The 22,331-nt window shown below is 39.3% G+C and overlaps 1 protein-coding gene across 1 annotated transcript in view; it reads right to left on the bottom strand.

The window, feature by feature from the left end:
- Window positions 1–15,975, bottom strand: part of LOC127445365 (mastermind-like protein 3) — a 160,758-nt gene extending 144,783 nt beyond the window's left edge. The window contains exon 1 of the mRNA XM_051705401.1: window positions 10,262–15,975. Within this exon, the coding sequence (XP_051561361.1) occupies window positions 10,262–10,651 (390 nt within the window). The 5' untranslated portion in view covers window positions 10,652–15,975. The remainder of the gene's footprint in view (window positions 1–10,261) is intronic.
- Between the last annotated feature and the right edge of the window lie 6,356 nt (window positions 15,976–22,331).

The raw sequence follows: 22,331 nt of genomic DNA on the forward strand, positions 1-22,331 counted from the left end.
TACTATGTTGTTTGATGATTGTTTAGAAGCCTGAAATGAAAGCAGCAATTTAAAATGAATTGTATTTAAAGGAATAGTTCACCCAAAATTGAAAATTCTCTCATTTACTCACCCTTATGCCATCCCAGATGTGTGACTTTTTAGAAGAATATTGCAGCTCTGTAGGTCCATACAATGCAAGTGAATGGGAGCCAAAATTTTGACACTCCAAAAAGTAAATAAAGGCAGCATAAAAGTAATCCATATGACTCCAGTGATTAAATCCATGTCTTCTGAAGTGATATGATAGGTGTGGGTGAGAAACAGGTCAATATTTAAAGTCATTTTTGCTAGAAATTCTTCTTCCTTCCCAGTAGGGCATGAAGAATGTGAATCACCAAAAACACAAGAAGAAGTATGTGAAAGTTAAAGTGCAGCCTGACTGAGCAGGAACGTAAATATTGACCTGTTTCTCACCCACACCTATCAAATCGCATCTGAAGACATCGATTTAACCACTGGAGTCATATGGATTACTTATATGCTGACTTGTGTGATTTTTAGAGTGTCAACATTTTGGCACCCATTCACTTGCATTGTATTGACCTACAGAGCTTCAAAATTTTGGCACCTATTCACTTGCATCGTATGGACCAAAAGAGCTGAGAAATTCTTCTAAAAATCTTCATTTGTGTTCTGCTGAAGAAAGAAAGTCACACACCTGGGATGGCATAAGGGTGAGTAAATGATAATAAAGATCAGGGTTGGGAATCATAAGGAATTTTACGATTACGGTTCCGATTCCTCTTAATGATTACAGTTCCTTAACGGTTACAGTAACAATTTCAGTAATTCTTTTAGTACCTTTTTTTAAAAGAATTATTTGGAAATGAGAAATGTGATTCTTATTGCATTTACTACCCTCTGCTGTCTGTTACCAAATAATGAGCTCATTTCAGATTTCTACAGAGCAAATATAACAAATCAGAAATAAATTTAATACAGTTCTTGTAAAAGGTGTATTTGCAGATTTTTTAGTCTTATACATACAATCCAATAATAGATCCTAACTATATTTTAAATAATCAAATCTAAACCAACAAGAAATGTGCTGGAATATTTCCTTAATTCATTTGTTATTTAATAAAATTCCACTTATTACAACAAAACTCGTGTGTATTTAATTATACATGGTCATATGAACAACCAGTCAGTAACTGCAGTGCTTGATTTGATAGAGACACAGGTCATCATTAAATAAATAGTAACAGTTCCAGAGACAGTTTAGACTGTGTCATGTAGCCTAAGTTGTACTTCAGGTTTGTGAGACTTCAACAGTTCTTATTTAATTTCGAGTTGGACATTCATAACTTGCACATCAGTATAAGATTACTTTATATACTTGACTAAAAAATGGAAGCGCTGTATGTTTCACGCTGTTGATTCAAAAGAACCGGCTCCTTTAAATAATTCTTTCGGGAATCGAACTATACCTGAAGCGTGTATGTTTTGCGCTGTAGATTCAAAAGAGCTGGCACTGGTAGAGCTGTGTGTTTTACGCTGTAGAGTCAGTAGATGGCAGCGCTGCTGCAGAGATGTGCTGCTGGAAACACTGTCAGATTATTTCAGGACGGTGTTCCAGCCGCATTGGCGGAAAATTGCACACTGGAGAACCGTTAAAGGAATCGAAAGTCACGAAGACATGCAACAGAGAGAGGGACTATGTTTATCTGCCAAAAATGTTATTGTAAAATAAAACTGAGAAATATTTATGGGTTTAAAACCTAATTTCCAAAAGATCTTTAAAAAGGGGAGATTTTGACGTTTAAGACAAGTCTAGGGTCACAAAAGAATACCAAGCTTTCAGTTATCCTATGTTCTTGACAAGCAACTCCTGAAGGTAAATAAATAACTTTAATAAATGACTGCAGCTTTTCTGACCACTGAAAAGTTTGCACACAAACACACAGTTAAGATGCATTATACACTGTCAAAGCGGTGTATAACACATCCAGAAGGAAACAAAGTTACACAGTGGTAACCATGCTCTTGGAGTGTCTGACGTCACAAACCTCGTGCGACCCTGCCAACTCAGGAGTTAAATTTAGATCTTGAGCACTGGTCCCAGACACTGCAAAACAATGTGATACCACAAGCACTGCTTAGCTGGAACATAGACACAGCTTCTGGACTGGCCTTCAAAATTGCTCATCTGTGCACACATATGCACTAAACACACTCAAAAGGAAAATATAAAGACGTTTTAGGAACTGCAGCTTGGTCCAGAAGTGAGTTTGTGCTGAAAATCAAGGTTTCAGAGAGAGAAGTCTAATAGCCCTATTCCACGGATATTGCGATGGTTCTCGTGCCGAGCCTGTGCTCCGCTGGTTCACGGCCGGGAAAATATGGAGCCTATCGTAAACCGGCCACGTTTTTCCACTAACCTGAGAGCCGAACGGTGATGTAACGGGTTACTGTCTACATGGTAGTTTCACGTGACTACCACAAACATAAACAAACATGACGCATCACAGTGTGTTTGTTTACAGCTTTTCCTCTTGTTTTTGAGGACATATTTAAACATACAGATTAATGCAATCCATCGTTATTACATTGCTCAACATGAGTGTCAGAGACGACATCTAAGCTAAAGACGACAGGTAATGTAATTACATTTTATTGTATGAACTATGGCTTAACTTGCTAAATTCTGTAAACTGTTACAGTGGAATCATTATTAAAATTGGTGTAGCAGATGATTGTATTTGGATTTTTGCCATAGCATATAATATTATTGAGAATGCCACCGTTTTACTTAACAGATAGCCACGATCTTCCAAACTTATTGAGTAGCTGGTCAAAAATCCCCTTACAGAACAAAACTATGCACAAAATAAGATGACAACAGTGTTAGAAAAGCTAACAAAGTTGGCAAATATAACAACTTACTGAGATCAGCTGCAGAGGACACTGGTAATTGTGTTTATCTCGAGCGTGACTGGCTGAATTCAATGCCCTGGTTAGTTAGCAGGCTGGTCGGTGTCCGAGTCCAAAACATTGTTGCTCCTTCCACTGTCGCTTTTGCTTATGTCTTTCTTATGGTCCCCTGTACTCGCTTAAGTGTTTTTCAATTTGTTTATGATTTGGTCAATTGTCCGATTGAAGAAGTACTCCTTGATGCATATGGTAGCTACTGTTGTTGTTTGGGAAAACTTTACCATGGTGACGAATAGGGTTGCAACAGTATGAGATTTTCACGGTACGATAATAGTCTCAGAAAATATCACAGTTTCATGGTATACGGTATTACACAATTATTATTATTTTTTTGGTTGAACAAACGCTTCAATTAACCACTAAATGAACATAACATCAGCTGTGTGAGCTTTTAAAGTAATGTCCTATGATTATTAACAATTAACATATAATGTAGGTATGTGACAGCACAGCCAGACTGCTCCTGTCTGTAACTTTAACTCAGTGGTTCTCAACTGGTTTTGCTTCAGGACCCAGATTTTACATTGGAAGTCAAGTAGCGACCCACTATAGTAAAAACGTAACCTGTATTCAATGTATCCTGGGTTGCATTTCCTTTTATGTTGCATTGTTTTGTTCATGGTTTTCAAGTACAAGGACATGCATCAAGTGACATTTTTCATCAAGTGACAATTTCAGAGCATATTTATTTATAGGTTATGAGCCCATTATTATCACGTTTGTTTCCTAATTTCAAACATAATTCAAACAGAAAATACATTTTACACAGGAGGAAAGGCTCCTCATTACCTTGGTTAGGTCAGTGTAGCTAGTCTTTAATAATAGTAATAAATTACAGTATTTATGAAAAAATAAATACTAGCTGAAACACATCTTGAAACTTTAACTACAGCTGCCACTGTTGATATAAAATTAGGTCTAATAGATTCTACCTATAGATTATTTCATATGAAACTATAACATTTTGTCAAAATATAACAGTTGCTTTTACTCATGTAAAATCATGAAAGAATTTTGTAAAGGTGATGTATAATGAAAAATTAGTGCATAACACAGTGTTGCTCTTTACCTCCTCAGTGCTGTTTGGCATGTCAGGGCTGCCTACTATTTGAGAGGTTTGACTTGGCTTCCTCCGTAATGCTTTAAACTAGAAAAGTCTCACTAGAATTAAAATTGGTCACATCAGTTTTGAGGTCTGTGCTCCACAATATCGAGGGAAGCCCGATTGTTGCAAGTGCACGCCGGAAAGAAGAGCAGATCGTTAGCGCGAGCTGGTTCCGTTATACTCGTGCGAAAGTGCAGATGAGAAGCCTTTAGCTGATTGCGAGATTATCATTAAATGTCTCGGTAGTCCTAAATAGGCTATCACTTGGGCGGCCGCCAAAATATCTTCAATGATAGAACCATGTCATTGTTCTTTCCCTGCTGTCCGCGACCCAGTCCGAATAGAACTGCGACCCACCAGTTGAGAGACACTACTTTAACTCACACACACACTCACTTATGTCAGACCCCCTCGCTTCTCTCTGACATTTTCTCCGCTGCATGTGTGTGTGTGGCGCAATTTGACGAGTCTGACAGGCAGTCGAGGAGGAAAGGAGATGCGCACGCACAGGTGAGATTCTCCATCCAGTTGCATTTTTTTTTCTCAATACCGTAGATAAGAAAATGTACATGGTATTATAACCATCAATTTTCCTGCCGTGGTATACCGTGAAACTGGTATACTGCTGCAACTCTAGTGACGAAACATTATCCCACACTCCGTCCCCTGACGTAATCGTTCCTGCATTGAGACCAGAAAGCTTTTGGGGCCAGTGTGGAAACAGGTTTTCGGCCCCGGAACGGCCTTTTCTGCAGTGGAAATGCACAGAACAGTTTGAGAATTCGCACCAGCCCAGGTAGGGACAGTTTTCCTCTGAGCCATGTCAGTGGAAATGGCTATAAATGGCCCATAAGACCGGCAGGGGCCACCATGCAGGAATCCATCCTGTATGTGTTCTTTTGACCTTGTAATGTATTCAAAGAGAGACACCAGTGGCCCTACATCAGCACATTAAACAGTGTCTTGAAACTTAAGGCTGCAGGCTACAAGGCTGCACCTTGCTTTATCTCTTTAAAATAAGCTGGTAACACCTTGGGTTTCGAACTGCACTGCTATGACACACATTTCCGCACAGACCTGCAGACAAACATATATTGGAGAGCTGACTTCTACACTGACAAACACACATCCTCCTAACCTCTTAGTGACAACCCACACACAAACCACAAAACTAACTATCTAAACCAATGTTTCCAAACCTTTTTTGTCTTTTGTACTCCCACAGCCCAATCAATAAGTCCCAAAGTCAACATCAAACCATTTTCTTTTAACTCTAATTATATTGGATATCATTTAAGCATTTTTATTATCAATTCAATTAAAGTGACTTTTAAACATAAACAATCTATACTGGAGGTGAAAAACATAGTCTACACATATAACCTGCTACAAATGTCATCCACACACAAAAAAACAAAACTGCCACACATTTCACACATTATTTTGTTTCTACATGTTGTTGTCACTTTAAGACATTAGTAATTTTGTGAGTAGTTTAAGAAGTCATTTTAATCTTTGACAGCCATAATATTTAAGTTGCTATTTATTTAAAAAGGTTTAACAAAGCAAAACTGAAATCTTCCCAAGCACCCACTTACTCCTGGTTTGGAATCACTGATTTAGACCATGATGTAGTAGGAAACAGCAGGACCACAATGGGGCTAAAGGCACCAATTTTTCTGGTTGCAAAGTGTATGAAGGTTGAAAAAAAAAAAAAAAATAGGGCTGCACGAAATATCACATTTAACGAAATATTGCAAATGTGCAACTTTTTTTCCTCCCCAATTTGGAATGCCCAATTCCCAATGCGCTCTAGGTCCTCGTGGTGGTGTAGTGGTGACGAATCTCAGTTGCCTCCGCATCTGAGACCATCAATCTGCACATCTTTCACGTGGCTTGTTGAGCGTGTTACTGCGGAGACGTAGCGCGTGTGGAGGCTCACGCTATTCTCCACGGCATCCACGCACAAATCACCACGTGCCCCACCGAGAGCAAGAACCACATTATAGCGACCACAAGGAGGTTACCCAACATGACTCTACCCACCCTAGACCCGGGCCAATTGGTTGCTTAAGAAGCCTGACTGGAGTCACTCAGCACGCTCTGGATTCAAACTTGCAACTCCAGGTGTGGTAGTCAGCGTCTTTACTTGTTGAGCTACTTTAAAATGTAACGTTTATGGTGATGACGCAGATTGCAGAGAGACGGTGCTCATGATTTTCACTTTGTGTGTGATAGTGTGCAGTGTGCAAAGGCGCTGATCCAAAGCACATGATATTTCCCAATCATTTTTTCCATGTCATTTCAACATTGGGAGATTACATAAGAGTTAACACATTTTAGTATGTTATACTGTATCCTTCAACATGCCCTCTGATGTTCATTCATGTTTTTTTTTTTGTGAGCGTTGCGCCCAGCTCCTTGTGAATGGGTAGCTAACGTGATCTGTCACACACAGAATTAGAAAGAGCATCAAAGCAACATTTATTGTTGAATTTTGCCAAATTGACAAAATTTTAAGCTAAGACTAAAATAGTGTTTCTCCAAAAACTACTTTCCACACAAATGATGGGAGTGCGTCACATTAGTGGATATGCACCTAATGGTAAAACAGTTTTATACACAGTCTACATGCAATTTGGAACAAAAGACAACTTTGTGATCTATGGGATTCAAGCCCTTTTTTCCTCCCAATAAACATCAGTATATTTGGGTGGTGGGGGTTCCAATGTTCCGCATGCTCCAATGACGTCATAATAGGATTATTGCATCACATACCGAATATCGCAGCCCTAACAAATATTATATATATATATATATATATATATATATATATATATATTAATATTGATGGAGCAACATAATTTGTGTGAAAAGAAATAAACTGAAGGTTGTTTTGATTAATATTTATTTTCTTAAAAAAACGTGGCGAAGAGGCCTTTAACACCACACTAGGGGGTTTATAGTGATATAGTATAGATACTCCTTTAAAGGTTCTATAGATAACATTTTAAAAGTTACTAAATGTTATTATGTCATAATCAAACTTTAGAAATTGCAAGTGATGACCTTAAGATGTATCAGGAAAGTTTTGCAATGCATGGTGACAAACAGGTGTTTAGGAAAGTCCTGTGGTATAAATTGTTGCTACTTAGTGTTTTGGGAAAAAATAAAATCAAAAGTGCCTTTTACCCCATTGTACCCTATCTATGGCCACGTCCACACTAATACGTTTTCATTTGAAAATGCATCTTTTTCTCTACGTTTTGGCCTTCAGTCCACACTAAAATGCCATTCTTGTCACCGAAAACTGAGCTTTTTGAAAACTCTCTCCTAAGTGAATAAATATGAAAACGCCATCTTCATTTGGTAGTGTGGACTGTGAAAACAGATAGGTCTGAAAAAGATGACGTATTTGTTGTCATGTGATCCATTCAACCAAAACAATCAAGTTGGCAGCCCGCGTAATAGTGGCGCTGTTGTGCCTGATATTCACTTTGATAGCGTTGTTAAAGATAAATAATAATAATAATTATTATTAATAATTAATAATTTAATAATAATTAATAATTAATATAATTAATAATAATTAATCATTTTCTTTATTTATCACACATTATACATTTTGCACATATACGGTGAAATTCTTCTTTTTCACATATCCCAGCTAGGCTGGGGTCAGAGTGCAGGGTCAGCCATGATACGGCGCCCCTGGAGCAGATAGGGTTAAGGGCCTTGCTCAAGGGCCCAACAGTGGCATCTTGGCAGTGCTGGGGCTTGAACCCCCGACCTTCTGATCAGTAACCCAGAGCCTTAACCGCTGAGCTACCACTGCCCTACTACTAGTAATACTACTTTGTACAACATTCACATTGCATTCCTTCAAAGGCAGTGGGAAGTTCACTCGGAATTGGTGTCCGGCGATGGAACACTAGGACAATTGCATTTCAGGCTGTATGTGCAACGGCGTTTTTTCACATGCGCACTAAGAGGATTTAAGCATATTCATACGTTTCAGTGTGGACAAGCAACTTTTGGAAAACGCTTGAAAATAGCAGTGTGGACAGAGAGTGTTTCGAAAACGAAAACATCGTTTTCAAATCTATCCAGATTAATGTAGACGTAGCCCATGTATACAAAATGCAACATGAGGTCAAACACAAAACCTCAAACATATACAGGTGTTGGCCAAAACACACTTTCAATAAGTATTACAATAAGACTGAAACCCTTGTTGTGTTAATTGTTTTTAATTTATATCTCATTTTATTTAAGACGATCTAGTGAAAGGGATAGTTCGCCTAAAATTAAAAATTCTTTCATAGTTTACTCACCCTCATGTCATTCCAGATGTATATGACTTACTTTCTTCTGCTGAACACAAACTAAGATTTTTAGAATATCTCAGATCTGTAGATATATACAGTGCTAGTGAATGGGTACCAACATTTTGAAGCTCCAAAAGGCAGCATAAAAGTAATCCGTAAGACTCTGGTGGTTTAATCAATATCTAAAGAAGTGATATGGCAAGTGAAGGTGACATTTAAGTCCTTTTTACAATCAATCTCCACTTTCACATTCTCCTTTTTTAGTTTTTGGCAATTCGCTTTTGTTGTGCATATCGCCACCTACTGGCAGCGAGGAGAATTTATAGTAAAAAAGGACTTAAATACTGATCTGTTTTTCACCCACACCTATCATATCGCTTCTGAACACATGGATTTAACCACTGGATTCTTATGGATTACTTTTATGCTGCCTTTATGTCCTTTTTGACACTTCAAAGTTCTGGCCACCATTCACTTGTATTGAATAGACCAACAGAGCTGATATCTTCTTCTAAAAATCTTCGTGTGTGTTCAGCAGAAGAAAGTAAGTCATACAGTTCTGGGATGGCATGAGGGTGAGTAAAGGATGAGAAAATTTTCATTTTTGGGCGAACTATACCTTTAAGCCTACTGAACCATACTGGCTGCATCTCAAATCCTAATGAGCTATCTACCTTGACAGCATTTGTCGCGCGTGGGACAATATGTTCGCGCAAAAAATTCTGCCAAAAGAAAAAAAAAAAAAAAAGCTGTCTAGGAAGGCAGCTCGCTAGGTTTTGAGACACAGCCGTTGTGTGGGGTCTTAACGCAGACCCTAACTCGACTTGATACAGCCACCTAGCTGCAGTACAGTGCTTAGTGTGGGGAAGAGAAAGCAAAGCATTGGGGTTGCGGTCTCTTTAAATAGCAACGCCTTCAATATAAAGCGTTTGTTGCCTGTATTTACCGGCTGAAATGAATGTTCACATAGCACAGAGGGAGGTCTCCGGCACCGGCCATTAAAGCTTTGAGCACTACCTAAAAATTAGAGTCACTTAGCATTTTAAAGAGGATTTCAGCGCCCTGACACAAAAGGCAAAATCTACAGCACAAGAACAGGTCCATTCCAGTGACAGTAACTTTTCGATTGAGGTATTTGAACTCTCAATTAGAAACAGATAGAAATCAACAACATTCTGTGTGGATATAATAAGTGCTAGAAGGCGGGATAGGTTTGCCTTCCTGAAATGCTAAGAACGTCCCAATATCACACTCCGTGAATAAAATAAAGCTGAAACAGCGGGCTGTTGTGATCGTTTAGTTAAAATTGTTTATATACGGGTTTTAAAGTTTAAACAGAGCGCCTCAGAAAAGAAACTGAAACTAGTTGGACGAAATGCAAGTCAGTGTTAAACTGCTAAATCACGAAATACTCAAACGTAAATGCCTATTCAGATTCATTACACAACACGTTGAGCCTGATTTAACATGACCACTGTTATCTAAACATGAAGTACAAGTAGTCTAATAAAGGAGGTGGATATCAAATGACATCAACTACGTGCCACTACATAACTTTATAAAGGCTGAACTGCTGCAAAGTAACTGCACACCTCCAAAGTTACTCGAAATGCACTCTCGCACAGGACGTGCATAAGTTCGCCTTGGATGCGGGCCTAAAGTTATGCATGTTATTATTGTACCAACGTCTCCAGAGTTTTCAGTTCCGACATGCTTTTCCGAAAGTGCAAAACCACAGACGCCGAGCGAAAGTTTTGCATCGCAACCCAAATAAGCTGTGCTCACTCAAAACACTAGGCACTTATATGCGTAAATGCACGTGAAAGATGGGTCAACTGTACTACATACTCACCGCGATCAGAGTGCTGTTCCTCTGCTCGGTGGTTGCGGTTGAATCGGGGTCTTGATGCTTGCTCTGCTGTTTGCTGCTGTTGGATTTTTTGGCCCGCTGCTCTAAACTCCGATGGTAAAGACTCACCGTCTCCCGGCGGTCCAGCTCCAGCTGCTCGGCGTGCGCTTGCTGGTATCGGCTCTCGCAGTTGACGTGGTGCCGCCGGCAGCCCTCGATCCGCTGCCGGAGCCGCTCCACCACTGTGCTGTGCTTCGGAATGCCCACGTTACCTCCGCCAGTGCTGCTGCTGTTCGTCGCATTAATGGCAGAGTTTAAGTTCACGTTACTGTTATTAATGCAAATGCCGCCGCCGGTTGGTACGGCGGCGGAGCTGGCAAAATCCCCCATCATCTGTGCCTGGATACACAGGGTTGTTTGGGAAGAACTTTGTCAAGCCCCCCTGACTCTCGCTCTCTCCCCTCTCCAAATCGGGGCGCGAGTCCGCTTCGCCAGGGAGACGGATACAGTGAAATCGGGAGGAAAGGAGCTTTTAAACGAGTGTAAATACTCGGCGGTGGCGGGTTCCCTCCTCCGGGAGGCTCACCTTGTCAACCATTCAATAATGTCTCAACCGTTTGCGAGACTATAAACAACCGTACGGGACCCGTGGAGGAGCGAGAGAGGCGACCGGGGTCACCCCGCTTGTCTTCTTCTGTTACTCTCTCGCCTCTACTGGAGCACCATCAAACATCCGGATGTTACTCGCAACCATCACGCATAACCACCGCTGCCGCGAGCACGTCGTTTTATTGTGTTGTCCTTTTGAAAAAAGTTTTGCCGTGTGCTGCGAACAGGCTCCGGAGTTGTTTCGTGAACTTGCATTTCATTAGCTGGGCCGGTGAAACCCTCCCCGCAGCGTGAACAAGGTGTGCAGTTTCTAAAAGTCCCGATCGCTGGAGTGGAAATCCTACAGTCGCCGATGTGTACAGCAGCTGCCACCATCACAATAATCAAGCGCTCCCCTCCTCCATGCTAGCGGAGTGATATCAGGACAACAGCCGAGCGAAGAGCAGCCACCAGGCTGCGAGCGGCACGTCAGCTCCGCGGAAAACATGGCGCGGAGCCTAGTCCGCTGGACGCGGAGTCGAGATGGAGTTCACAGGATCTGGATGGTAGTGTAGATAGAGCGGTATAATGCTTTAACGACGGGTTAGGGTACTGCATGTGATACTCGGAGCTTATTAGAGTATACAGCTAAAGGGAGCGTGAGGTGGCTAGAGAAACTAACATAAATGTGGTTATTTTAATAGAATAATTGCAGCCTTCCTTTAGAAAACAGAGCAAAGGCAAACTAGATGACCTGCTGTAGAGGATAATTTAATTAATGGGAAAAGTTCTATATTTAAAATTTTTTAACATTAACCATTGATTGTTTTTATCTGTTATTTAACACTTTTTAGATTCATTATGCCTTTTTCTTTCCAAAACAATATAGCAAAAAAAAAAAAAAAAAAAAAAAACCAATGCCGAGTAGATTGCTTCTAAAATGTAATCTGGTAAGATTACAAATTACATGATTAAATTGTAGTCAATAATGTAATCTCTTGGAATACATTTTTAAAGGTCATCTAATCTGATTGCTTTTGGATTAATTTCGGATTACTTCTGAATTAATTCTTGTTTATCTGATGTCACATGCATTTCAGATGGTACAATTTTGACATAATGTTGCTTAAAAGCATTGAAGAAAACTTCCTTTAAGGATCAAAATATGAGAATGTGTGTGTTTTACTCACTATTTGTCTGTTTCTGAATTTAAAAAGGCACTTTATGAAGGCGTCACACTAGCCGATTTTTCCAGTGATTTTCAGGTGTGAGCATCATTTACATAATCGGCGGCCAGGCGGATGGAGACAAAGTGTCTCCACTCTAATTTCATATAATTTCAACATGGTACCCATTGCCACCGAGCTTTTGAAGTGATAGCTAATGTTCGGATGAATTAAATTTACATTGGAAGTGCCAATGTTAAAAGCAGAACAAGATGTGCTTTTCATATGGCGTTCATTGCAGCGCTGGATGCCCTGACATGAATCATGTGCATTCCAAATCTTAAGAGAAAAAAACAGCCTGCCGACTGATTAATATTAAATGAGGGTTTAATATGTATTGCAATGAATACTAGTTCTTTCAATCAGTCAACACCCCACTTATACTTTGGGAAATGTTTAATGTTACTCGAATTGGGGACTTTTCATGGACACCATGCGAGGTTCGGACGTGTGAATGGCGAGCTCTGCGCACTTTGCTAGTTTTAACACTTTTAATGTTATAAACCGGTGTGATTCGATACACTCTGTTCCATAACTGTTCTAGGAGGACAATAAGTCAAAGAAGTAAAAATCTTCGGGCCCTGGAGACATTAAAAGACACTTACGTGCTAAAGCTGATACCCCTGAGAAGGCCGCTAGCCCGGGAGCCGAATTGGCCAGAGAAATGCGGGAAATTCGGCGAGAAATGTTGAACATGTCGGCAGTGCTGATGAAGGTCGTTGCTGACTTGGAAGATCTTGCTGTAATACGTCAATCAATCACTGCCATGGAGACAAAATTCACTGAGGTGGTCACAAGGGTAGGGGATGTCGAGAAACGGATCGATTATCTGGAGTCATCAGAGCATGAAGTTGGATTTGGAGCACTTATGGGAGAAATTGGAGGACATGGAGAACCGTAACTGGCGGAATAATGTCCGAATTGTCAGAATTCCTGAAGCCGAAGAGGGTCAGGATATGGTGAAATTCCTGGATGGGCTCTTTCCGAATCTGCTTGACATAACAGGCCATAAGCTGGAAATCGAGCGAGCTCACAGGGTTCCGGCTCGGCGATCCACTGAGGGAAACAGGCCCCGATCAATTCTGGCCAAATTTCTGATATCATCCGGTAAAGATCTTGTGTTGTGCGAGGCGAGGAGTAAAGGAAGGCTTTTTTGGAAGAACCACAGCATTTTCTTGTTCCCAGACTTTACGAATTTGACAAGAGTGAAACGTGATCGATTCAAGGAATGCAAGAAACTCTTACATCAACGGAAGGTCGCTTTTGCACTGATGTTCCTGGCCAAATTGAGAATAGATGCTAAGGATGACAGTAAAACATTTGCATGTCACCAGCAAGCGATGTCCTTCATAAAGTCAATGGAGTAAGTTATTTTGTGGTACTCAACGCTGTAGCCGTATGGACCGACTCACTGAGCATTCGTTTGACTGTCTGAGGAAACTGAGCACCCTTTTTTTTCTTTCTTTTTTTGTGCTGGTTCTGCCTAGCGGCTGGAGTTTGTTTTGTGGAATAGCGCACCTTCCGGACAGTTATGTGGATGAATCTACACGCTCTTTGTGTTTATTCCGCCTATTGGCTGGAGTTTGTTATATAGATTTTCTGTTGTTGTGTAACTCTGTCTCACAAAATTTGTATAGAAACACCGGACTTGAGCAATCTGACAACAAAGTTGTAGCGGGGGCTCTCGTAGGAGTACATGAACTGTTTGAGTTTAGAGGGATGGACGCCAATTGATGCTGTCATGTGCGGGGTTAATGCACACGTTTTTCTTTTTTCTGTTTGTTTGGTTCTGGGGAAGTTCGGGGTTTGATTGTTGCACTAATGTTGGAATATGGTCTTTATAATTTTGTTTTTGACACACAATCTATTTTTTCTCATATGTCAAAATGTCAAATGTTAATATGAGCGGATTGTCTCTCTCCATGCGGAATGTGAATGGGTTGGGGCACCCCATAAAAAGAAGGAAGGTTATTTATCTTCTTAAGCATAAGAAATATGATATAATATTTCTTCAAGAAATGCATCTTTCCCTACAGGAAGCTGAAAAACTTGGGAAGATATGGGGTGGACACATTTTCTTTAGTGCTGACTCAAGTAAGAGCAGGGGAGTCATTACATTGATAAGTAAACATCTACAATTCAAATGTCTCAAACAGATTAAAGATAAATTAGGAAGAGTCATTATTGTTTTAGCAGAAATTCAGGGGCAAAGTCTTATTTTGGCTAATATTTACGCACCTAATGCTGTAGATCAGGGCTTTTTTATAGATCTTGAAGGGATGTTGCAAGCCGCTGGCACCCCTCGTGATATAATATTGGGAGGAGACTTTAATCTTTTGATGGGCTCATATTGAGTCCAAAACTCATGGGAGTTCATTTTGACCCTTTAATAAAAAGGTTTTCGAGCAATGTGGGCAGGTGGGCTTCATTACATTTATCTAAGATTGGGAAGGTTAATGTTATTAAAACAAATTTTATTCCAAATTTCAACTACCTGCTACAGTCTCTCCCTATAGATGCCCCCCTCTCTTATTTCAAGCAATTTGATAGCATAGCGAAGTCCTTCATTTGGAATGGTAAACATCCCAGATTACATTTCAGTAAGTTACATAGGCCGATTGACAAAGGTGGGCTAGGCCTACACAAGATTTAGTTTTATTATTATGCATTCGGTCTCAGACATTTGGCTCATTGGTCGCTTCCACCTGAGAGAGCCCCTCCCTGGTTTTGTATTGAACAGGAAGTTCTTGCCCCTATTTCGCCATTGCAAAGCCTTTCTATCAAACTTATCGGAAAAGTTAAGTTACACAGCATTATCTTGCATTTGCACTCGATATGGGCAAAAGTGTCCAGAGAGTTTAATACAGACATTTATTTAAATGTTGCCTCAAGCATATGGCCGAACCCAAAATTATGTATTAATAAGTCCCCTTTCTGTCAGAGTGGATTGTGAGGGAGGTTAATACACTCGGTGACCTATATGAGAGTGGAGTGTTGAGATCCTTTGAAAATTTGGTTCAACATTTTGGGATTCCCAGATCTCAGTTCTTTAGGTATTTACATCTGTGCCACCTGCTCTGTACTATTTTGGCAGTAGCATACACCCCCATAAAGCGGCAGATACTCTGGGAGTGGTGATTACTGCTTTTGGAAAAGGTCATGAGGCATCAGTGTATTACTCCCTGTTAATTCAGAGTCTGGGGGACAGAGCTTCAACTTCTCTCAAGAGATTATGGGAGAAAGATTTAAACTTGGTATTGGAGGAGGGAGTGTGGGCTAGGATTCTAAAAAATGTCAAGTCTGCATCTAGAGATGCAAGGGTGTGCCTTATGCAATTCAAGATTTTACATCAATTCTATTGGACCCCCTCTAGATTGTATAGGCTTGGTCTTAAAGACACACCCACCTGCTGGCGATGCCAATCAGAAGATGGAGACACAACCCATGTTTTTTAGAGGTGTGTTATGATCCAAAAATTTTGGTTGAAGGTTCAGAGTTTTATGTGTGATGTATTGGGCACTCAAATTTCATTTAGCCCCAGACTCTGTATTTTAGGAGATAGGGCAGTCATCAATATAGGGGATAAACACATAAAAAATTGGGTTCTAACCAGTGTCATGATTGGCAGACAAATTGTTTTAAGGGGATGGAAGTAGGCTGGAGTACCCTCATTTAAAAAATGGTGCATGGAGATGGGGAGGGAGGTGGCTTTCGAGGAAGCGTCATGTAGAAGGCTGGGGAGTTGGGATTCGTTTGATGGGAAATGGGGCAGCTATATGTGGAGGGGCAGTGGAGAGAGAAGTTTAGCTTTAAATGTGTTTGATTATTATATATTTTTTTTTGTTTGTTTGTTTTTTTGTGTGTGTGTTTGTCTATAATCATGTGTGACCACAGGGATGTTGTTGAGGGTCAGGGTGGGGTTGGAGATTGGGAGGGGGAAGGGTAATAGTGGGGTTTAAATGTTGATTCTGTGTATATATGTTTAGCTTTTCTTTGTTATCTATGAATCAATAAAAAAATGTACTCGATTTGGAGCTATTTTAGTGAATTTCTGTCTTTAGACTGTGGAGTTTGGAAAATGTTAATAAAGCATTTTTGTTACATACTGTATTGTTTTCTATTGTGCTGTTCTTTCCAAAGAACAAATAAATGCATTATAAGTATATATAGTATATATACTTATAATGCAGTTGAAGTCAGAAGTTCACATACACTTAGGTTGAAGTCATTTAAACTCATTTTGTAACCATTCCACAGATTTCATATTAGCAAACTATAGTTTTGGCAAGTCGTTTAGGACATCTACTTTGTGCATGGCACGAGTAATTTTCCAACAATTGTTTACAGACAGATTGTTTCACTTTTAATTGACTATATCACAATTCCAGTAGGTCAGAAGTTTACATACACTAAGTTAACTGTGCCTTTAAGCAGCTTGGAAAATTCCAGAAAATGATGTCAATCCTTTAGGCAATTAGTCAATTAGCTTCTGATAGGCTAATTGGAGTCAATTGGAGGTGTACCTGTGCAGGTATTTTAAGGCCTACCTTCAAACTCAGTGCCTCATTGCTTGACATTATGGGAAAATCAAAAGAAATCAGCCAAGACCTCAGAAAATTCTGGTTCATCCTTGGGAGCAATTTCCAAATGCCTGAAGGAAACACGTTCATCTGTACAAACAATTATATGCAAGTATAAACACCATGGGACCACGCAGCCATCATACCGCTCAGGAAGGAGACCTCCTACGTCTCCTAGAGGTGAAAGTAGTTTGGTGCAAAAAGTGCAAATCAATTCTAGAACAACAGCAATGGACCTTGTGAAGATGCTGGAGGAAACAGGTAGACAAGTATCTATATCCACAGTAAAACGAGTTCTATATCAACATATCCTGAACGGCTGCTCAGCAAGGAAGAAGCCACTGCTCAAAAACTGCCATAAAAAAGCAAGACTACATTTAGCAAGTGCACATGGGGACTTTACTTTTTGGAGAAATGTCCTCTGGTCTGGTGAAACAAAAATTGAACTGTTTGGCCATAATGACCATCATTAGACAAAAGGGTGAGGCTTGCAAGCCGAAGAACACCAACTGTGAAGCATGGGGGTGGTAGCATCATGTTGTGGGGGTGCTTTGCTGCAGGAGGGACTGGTGCTCTTCACAAAATAGATGGCATCATGAGGAAGGAAAATTATGTGGATATATTGAAGTAACATCTCAAGATATCAGCCAGGAAGTTAAAGCTTAGTCGCAAATAGGTCTTCCAAATGGACAATGACCCCAAGCATACCTCCAAAGTTGTGGCAAAATGGCGTAAGGACAACAAAGTCAAAGTATTGGAGTGGCTATCACAAAGCCCTGACCTCAGTCCGATGGAACATTTGTGGGCAGTACTGAAAAGTATGTGCAAGCAAGGAGGCCTACAAACCTGACTCAGTTACACCAGTTCTGTCTGGAGGAATGGGCTAAAATTCCAGCAACTTATTGTGAGAAGCTTGTGGAAGGCTACCCAAGTTAAACAATTTAAAGGCAATGCTACCAAATACTAACAAAGTGTATGTAAACTTCTGACCCACTGGGAATGTGATGAAAGAAATAAAAGCTGAAATAAATAATTCTCTCTACTGTTATTCTGACATTTCACATTCTTAAAATATAGTGATCCTAACTGACCTAAGACAGGGAATGTTTTCTACAGTTATTTGTCAGGAATTGTGAAAAACTGAGTTTAAATGTATTTTGCTAAGGTGTATATAAACTTCTGAGTTCAACTGTATATATAGTCAAAAATATGTTAAGTACACAGATGTTTACATTTGTCTTTTTGTCCGATTTTCAACTACTTTTTTTGCTTCAAATCAAAGTTTGTAATGTTGTGATTCACCTGGTTGGATGGGTTGATAGCTCTTTTATGAAGGACTTTACGAAATCCCTATAGAAGAAATGAATGGGGAAAATATTTCAGAACAAAGATGGCTAAAAAGTGGGTGTGCACTGTTGCGCCCTATTGTACAGGAAATGTGGGTTTCTGAGCATCCTTTGTGTTCACTTGTGCTTACTTGTACTTGCTTTATTTTCACAGATTGTCCACTCTTTTCTTGCAACATTTGTCAGTGAAAGAGATGGAAAGGTACACCATAGCAAATATGTGTTCATGTGTATGCAGACAGAGGATCTTTAACATTGACTCAAGAATGTAATAGGATCAGATCCTTATAGCATTGACTGCAGTCTGTAAATGATGATAAGGAGTCTAGCCTGTTGTGTAGGTGTGTGTGTGGGAATGCGTGTGTGAGTAATTGTGAAAAAGTGCTGCTGCCCAGTCTGGTTTGCTGAGTGTGACTAAAATGAATTGCAAGCTCATACATTCTTACACTATTCTCTCTCTCTCTCTCTCTCTCTCTCTCTCTCTCTCTCTCTCTTTCTCAGATAGATATAGTCAAGGCCAAATGTTTGTGAACACCCTATATAACAATACTTAGACTGTTCTAAACCTGATTCTCTGGGCCATCTAGATCAGAATTTCTCCTGTTTGTATAGTATATAATTAATTGTGCTAGACTGTCTGTCTTTTAGTATTTTTATAATATGCCAAGATCTCCTAGAGTCATAACAAGAATATGAAGGCATTTTAATTGGCTGATCATTGATAAATTAAGTCAAGGTTTTCTAAATGGTTAGTAAAGTCATAATACAGTATTATTTGTTCTACTGCAACATGTATGACTCATACTAAATATGATGTAAAAACTGTAGATTATTAAATATTGGTTTTGTCTGTTTTATTTGTCTTTCAATCTCACACAAACAAAATGGCTAAGTTCTTAACAGTTTTGCTGTTATTGTGTCCAAGAAAAGCTTACAGAATTGGCACATGGCACATGAAAATTATATGTCTAGTATTTGTCTGTGTAGAGCTCTACATGAAGAGATTTTGTGTACTTTCTGTTGGTGAAAAATAATATGAGATGGCCCACAGAACCAAATGTTTATTTGCCCTCTTGTATCCATCAAAGAAACGAGTGAGTGAAATGCTTTTGGTGTAAACCTCTGCCCCACAGTGCAGTTCTAGGAAAAAAATAAAAAATAAATCAGTATTGCTTTCAAACTTTTAGGAACATAAATAGCCTGTCCACCAGTGTCTGGGACTCTCTGTTCTTTCTGGAATGGTTAATACTGCAACTAGTAGTTGGTATTGAACTGCCCTTTAGCTTATGTGCAGAATTCTTTTTTCTTTTACATTATTAGTTTGTAATTCCTCTGGTTTGTTTTAATTTATTCACAGTAATAAAACTGTACCATATGTAAGCAAATGCCTTGGTGTGTTGAACATCTGACCTTTCTGAAATGTCCTTTACTTCAATGCCTTTAAAGGAAAGTTCCGGGTTCAATACAAGTTAATCTCAGGCGACAGCATTTGTAGCATTATGTTGATCCCCCCCCACCCCCCCATATAGCTTTACACAGATACGGTTAGTATGCAATTTAATCACACTAAAATCATGATAACTTGTATAATGTTTATGTGTTGTGGCTATATTTTTGAAACAGTGTGTATTTTAATGTTAATAGACTGGCCCCATTCACTTCCATTGAAAGTGCTATTTTAAAAATAAAAAAATAAATATTGGATTCGGGGAAAAAAATGTTATTATGCCACAAATGCTGTCGATTGAGCTCATCTTGTGTTACCCCCAAAACACTCATTTAAAAAGACACTCTAAATTGTATACTGTAAGCATACATTTAAAAAGTATATTCTTACTTACAATTCAACTTACAATTCAACTCCAATTACCAAAAGTTACTCCATACACAGAGTTATACATACACTATGTCAACTGAAATGAGCTGTTTGAACCGCATATTCTTATTTTACAACCTCTAATGTGTTGCCAGCTGTAGCATTTTTTAATCACCTATCAAATATAAAATGTGACCCTTCTCCTCCTATTTCCCACAGTGTGTATGTTCATCAGAAGCTATTCATAATCCATTTACCTATTATTGAGCCTCTTATCAGTTAAAGATTTCTATTAAAACTGAAAAGCTTTTCATCTCATTGGCTTTTCTTTTCTTGCATTGTCTACTTTTCTTTATTTCTGGGAATTAATAGAGTAGAGAAATTAATTGAAGAAATGGTCATGCCAATAAATCATAAACAACATGCAAAAAGAAAAATATTGTATGTGTATGTAAGGGGGCCATAAAAACAGAGAAAGAAGTTGTACAGTCTGCCTTTGCTATGATGTTGGGATGTTGCAAGACAGTGTAATTATTTTATGTGATCACCCATCCATTAGAGGGTTGATAAACAGAATCAATGGAGCTAATAGTTTGACTATCCATGAAGAGAGAGAAAAAGAAAAATGGAGCAGAGGATTGGAACAATCTAGCTGTTTAATGTAGTGTTTTTGCTTGCTCACTCTCTACAGGGGTTAAAAGTGGAATTACATACTGACTGTTTTAATATGTTTATATGTTGTTGAGGAAAGTGTGACAACAGTTGTGTGTATATGGGCATTTGTATATAAAAATACATAACTCCACTGAGTAGGAGGTGTGTGTGCTTTTTGCAGGCAGCGCCGCACTGGATACCTGACTTTCTGTGTGTAGTAATTGACATTTGTGTGAGCATGTCAATGTGTGTGTGTTAGAAGTGTGGGGGATCTCTGACTCATTCTATTGGTATTTTTTTAAAAAAGGACCTGATCTCTCAAGAAGAAAAATTAATGAGAGTTTTGAGGACAAGAGGTTGGAGAAGAAAAGAAGGGAAAGACATAAGCACTGGGGAGATACGAGAAAGAGAGCAGAGAAGCCCTGGCAGGTGAGCTGGCAGTGTGTGGTGTGCCTTAGATCAATGGAAATGCTCCCAGTCACGCATCTAACACACACAGTCTCTTAACATAAAGACAGTGGGAGGTGTGTGGGTGTCCTCATTTCTGCACAGTCATAACTGCACTCTGCAAGTCTGCTCTGCCTCTTCTCATTCCACCAAGAAAATCCTTTAGCATCAACCTTAAATTAAAACTGCATGGGTGCTATATCTGGACACATCACAAACATCTTTAAATGTGCAAAGTTACAATCAGTATATACCCTACTGGAAAAAAGCTTAAAACAGGCTTAGCTGGTTTGCTGGCCTTAGCTGATTTAAGCCAGACTTCCAGCCAGGCCAATCTAGTTTATTTGGTTTCCCAACTTCAGCAGCAGAAAAAGAACCCAAAACCCTTAAAAAAAACAGCCAACAGACAAGTGTGACCAGACTGGGAGACCAGCTAAAACCAGCAAACCAGCTCTTCAAACTATAATCATGAATGACAATTAGCACAAAATCACACATTATGTCATCCTTGTACAAAACACCAACCTAGACCTGCATGCATCTATTTCAGGCTGGTTTATGCTGGTTAACCAAGGAAGTATTGCTGGTTACCTTGTCAATGATTGCAGTTTTGTTAAATGTATTCTACAAAAATGGGATTCATTGAAGAAATTACATTAAGTGTTATGTAATCATGAAGTATACATTAACTTTTCTACAACCAAATAATGCTAGAGTGAAATAAAGACAACATGTGTAGCGCATATATTTTCTGACCTGTAGTTTTGAAGATATACATTACTCTACTCAATTATCTTGGCTGAAGAATCAATGGCAGAAGAGAAGGCTGCAGCAAACAGTGCTGAACAGAGGCTGATGAGGTAAGCACACGATTGGCCTGTGCTCTAAACCGCTCTTTTCTTTGCTCTCTGTTTTTCTGTTTTGCATAGGAAACCAAAATGGAAATGATTGACTAATCGATCCTCCAAAACTCAGAATGATCTTTAAAGTCAACATGAAATTAAAAACTGGCCAGATGGAAAAATGCTAAAGGGGTGAAGGGTTGTTCTGTGTTAACATACAGGGCTCATGATACGCTGATATCAGCAGTCTCTGAGTGGTTCACGTGCATTGTGAAGGCAAAGTGCTGCAGGTTCACCCATTTGAACAATTCCATACATTTGAAGCCTCTTTTAAGTTTTAAATATGTTTAAATTACGAACTCTACTATACTGCACATTTCCTAGAAAATAACATTGACATTTTTACATTTATAGTAGATGCTCTTATCCAAAGTGACTTGCAAATGAGGAATACAACAGAAGTGAGATCCTAAGGAGATCATAATAAGAGAAGTGCTATAATACAAAGCTGCAAATTGCTCAGAGAAGTACAATTAGAGAGGAAGGAGTAAGACAGTGGTGAAAGAATGTATTG

The sequence above is a fragment of the Myxocyprinus asiaticus genome, chromosome 8, assembly GCF_019703515.2.
Source record: "Myxocyprinus asiaticus isolate MX2 ecotype Aquarium Trade chromosome 8, UBuf_Myxa_2, whole genome shotgun sequence".
Lineage (NCBI taxonomy): Eukaryota > Metazoa > Chordata > Actinopteri > Cypriniformes > Catostomidae > Myxocyprinus > Myxocyprinus asiaticus.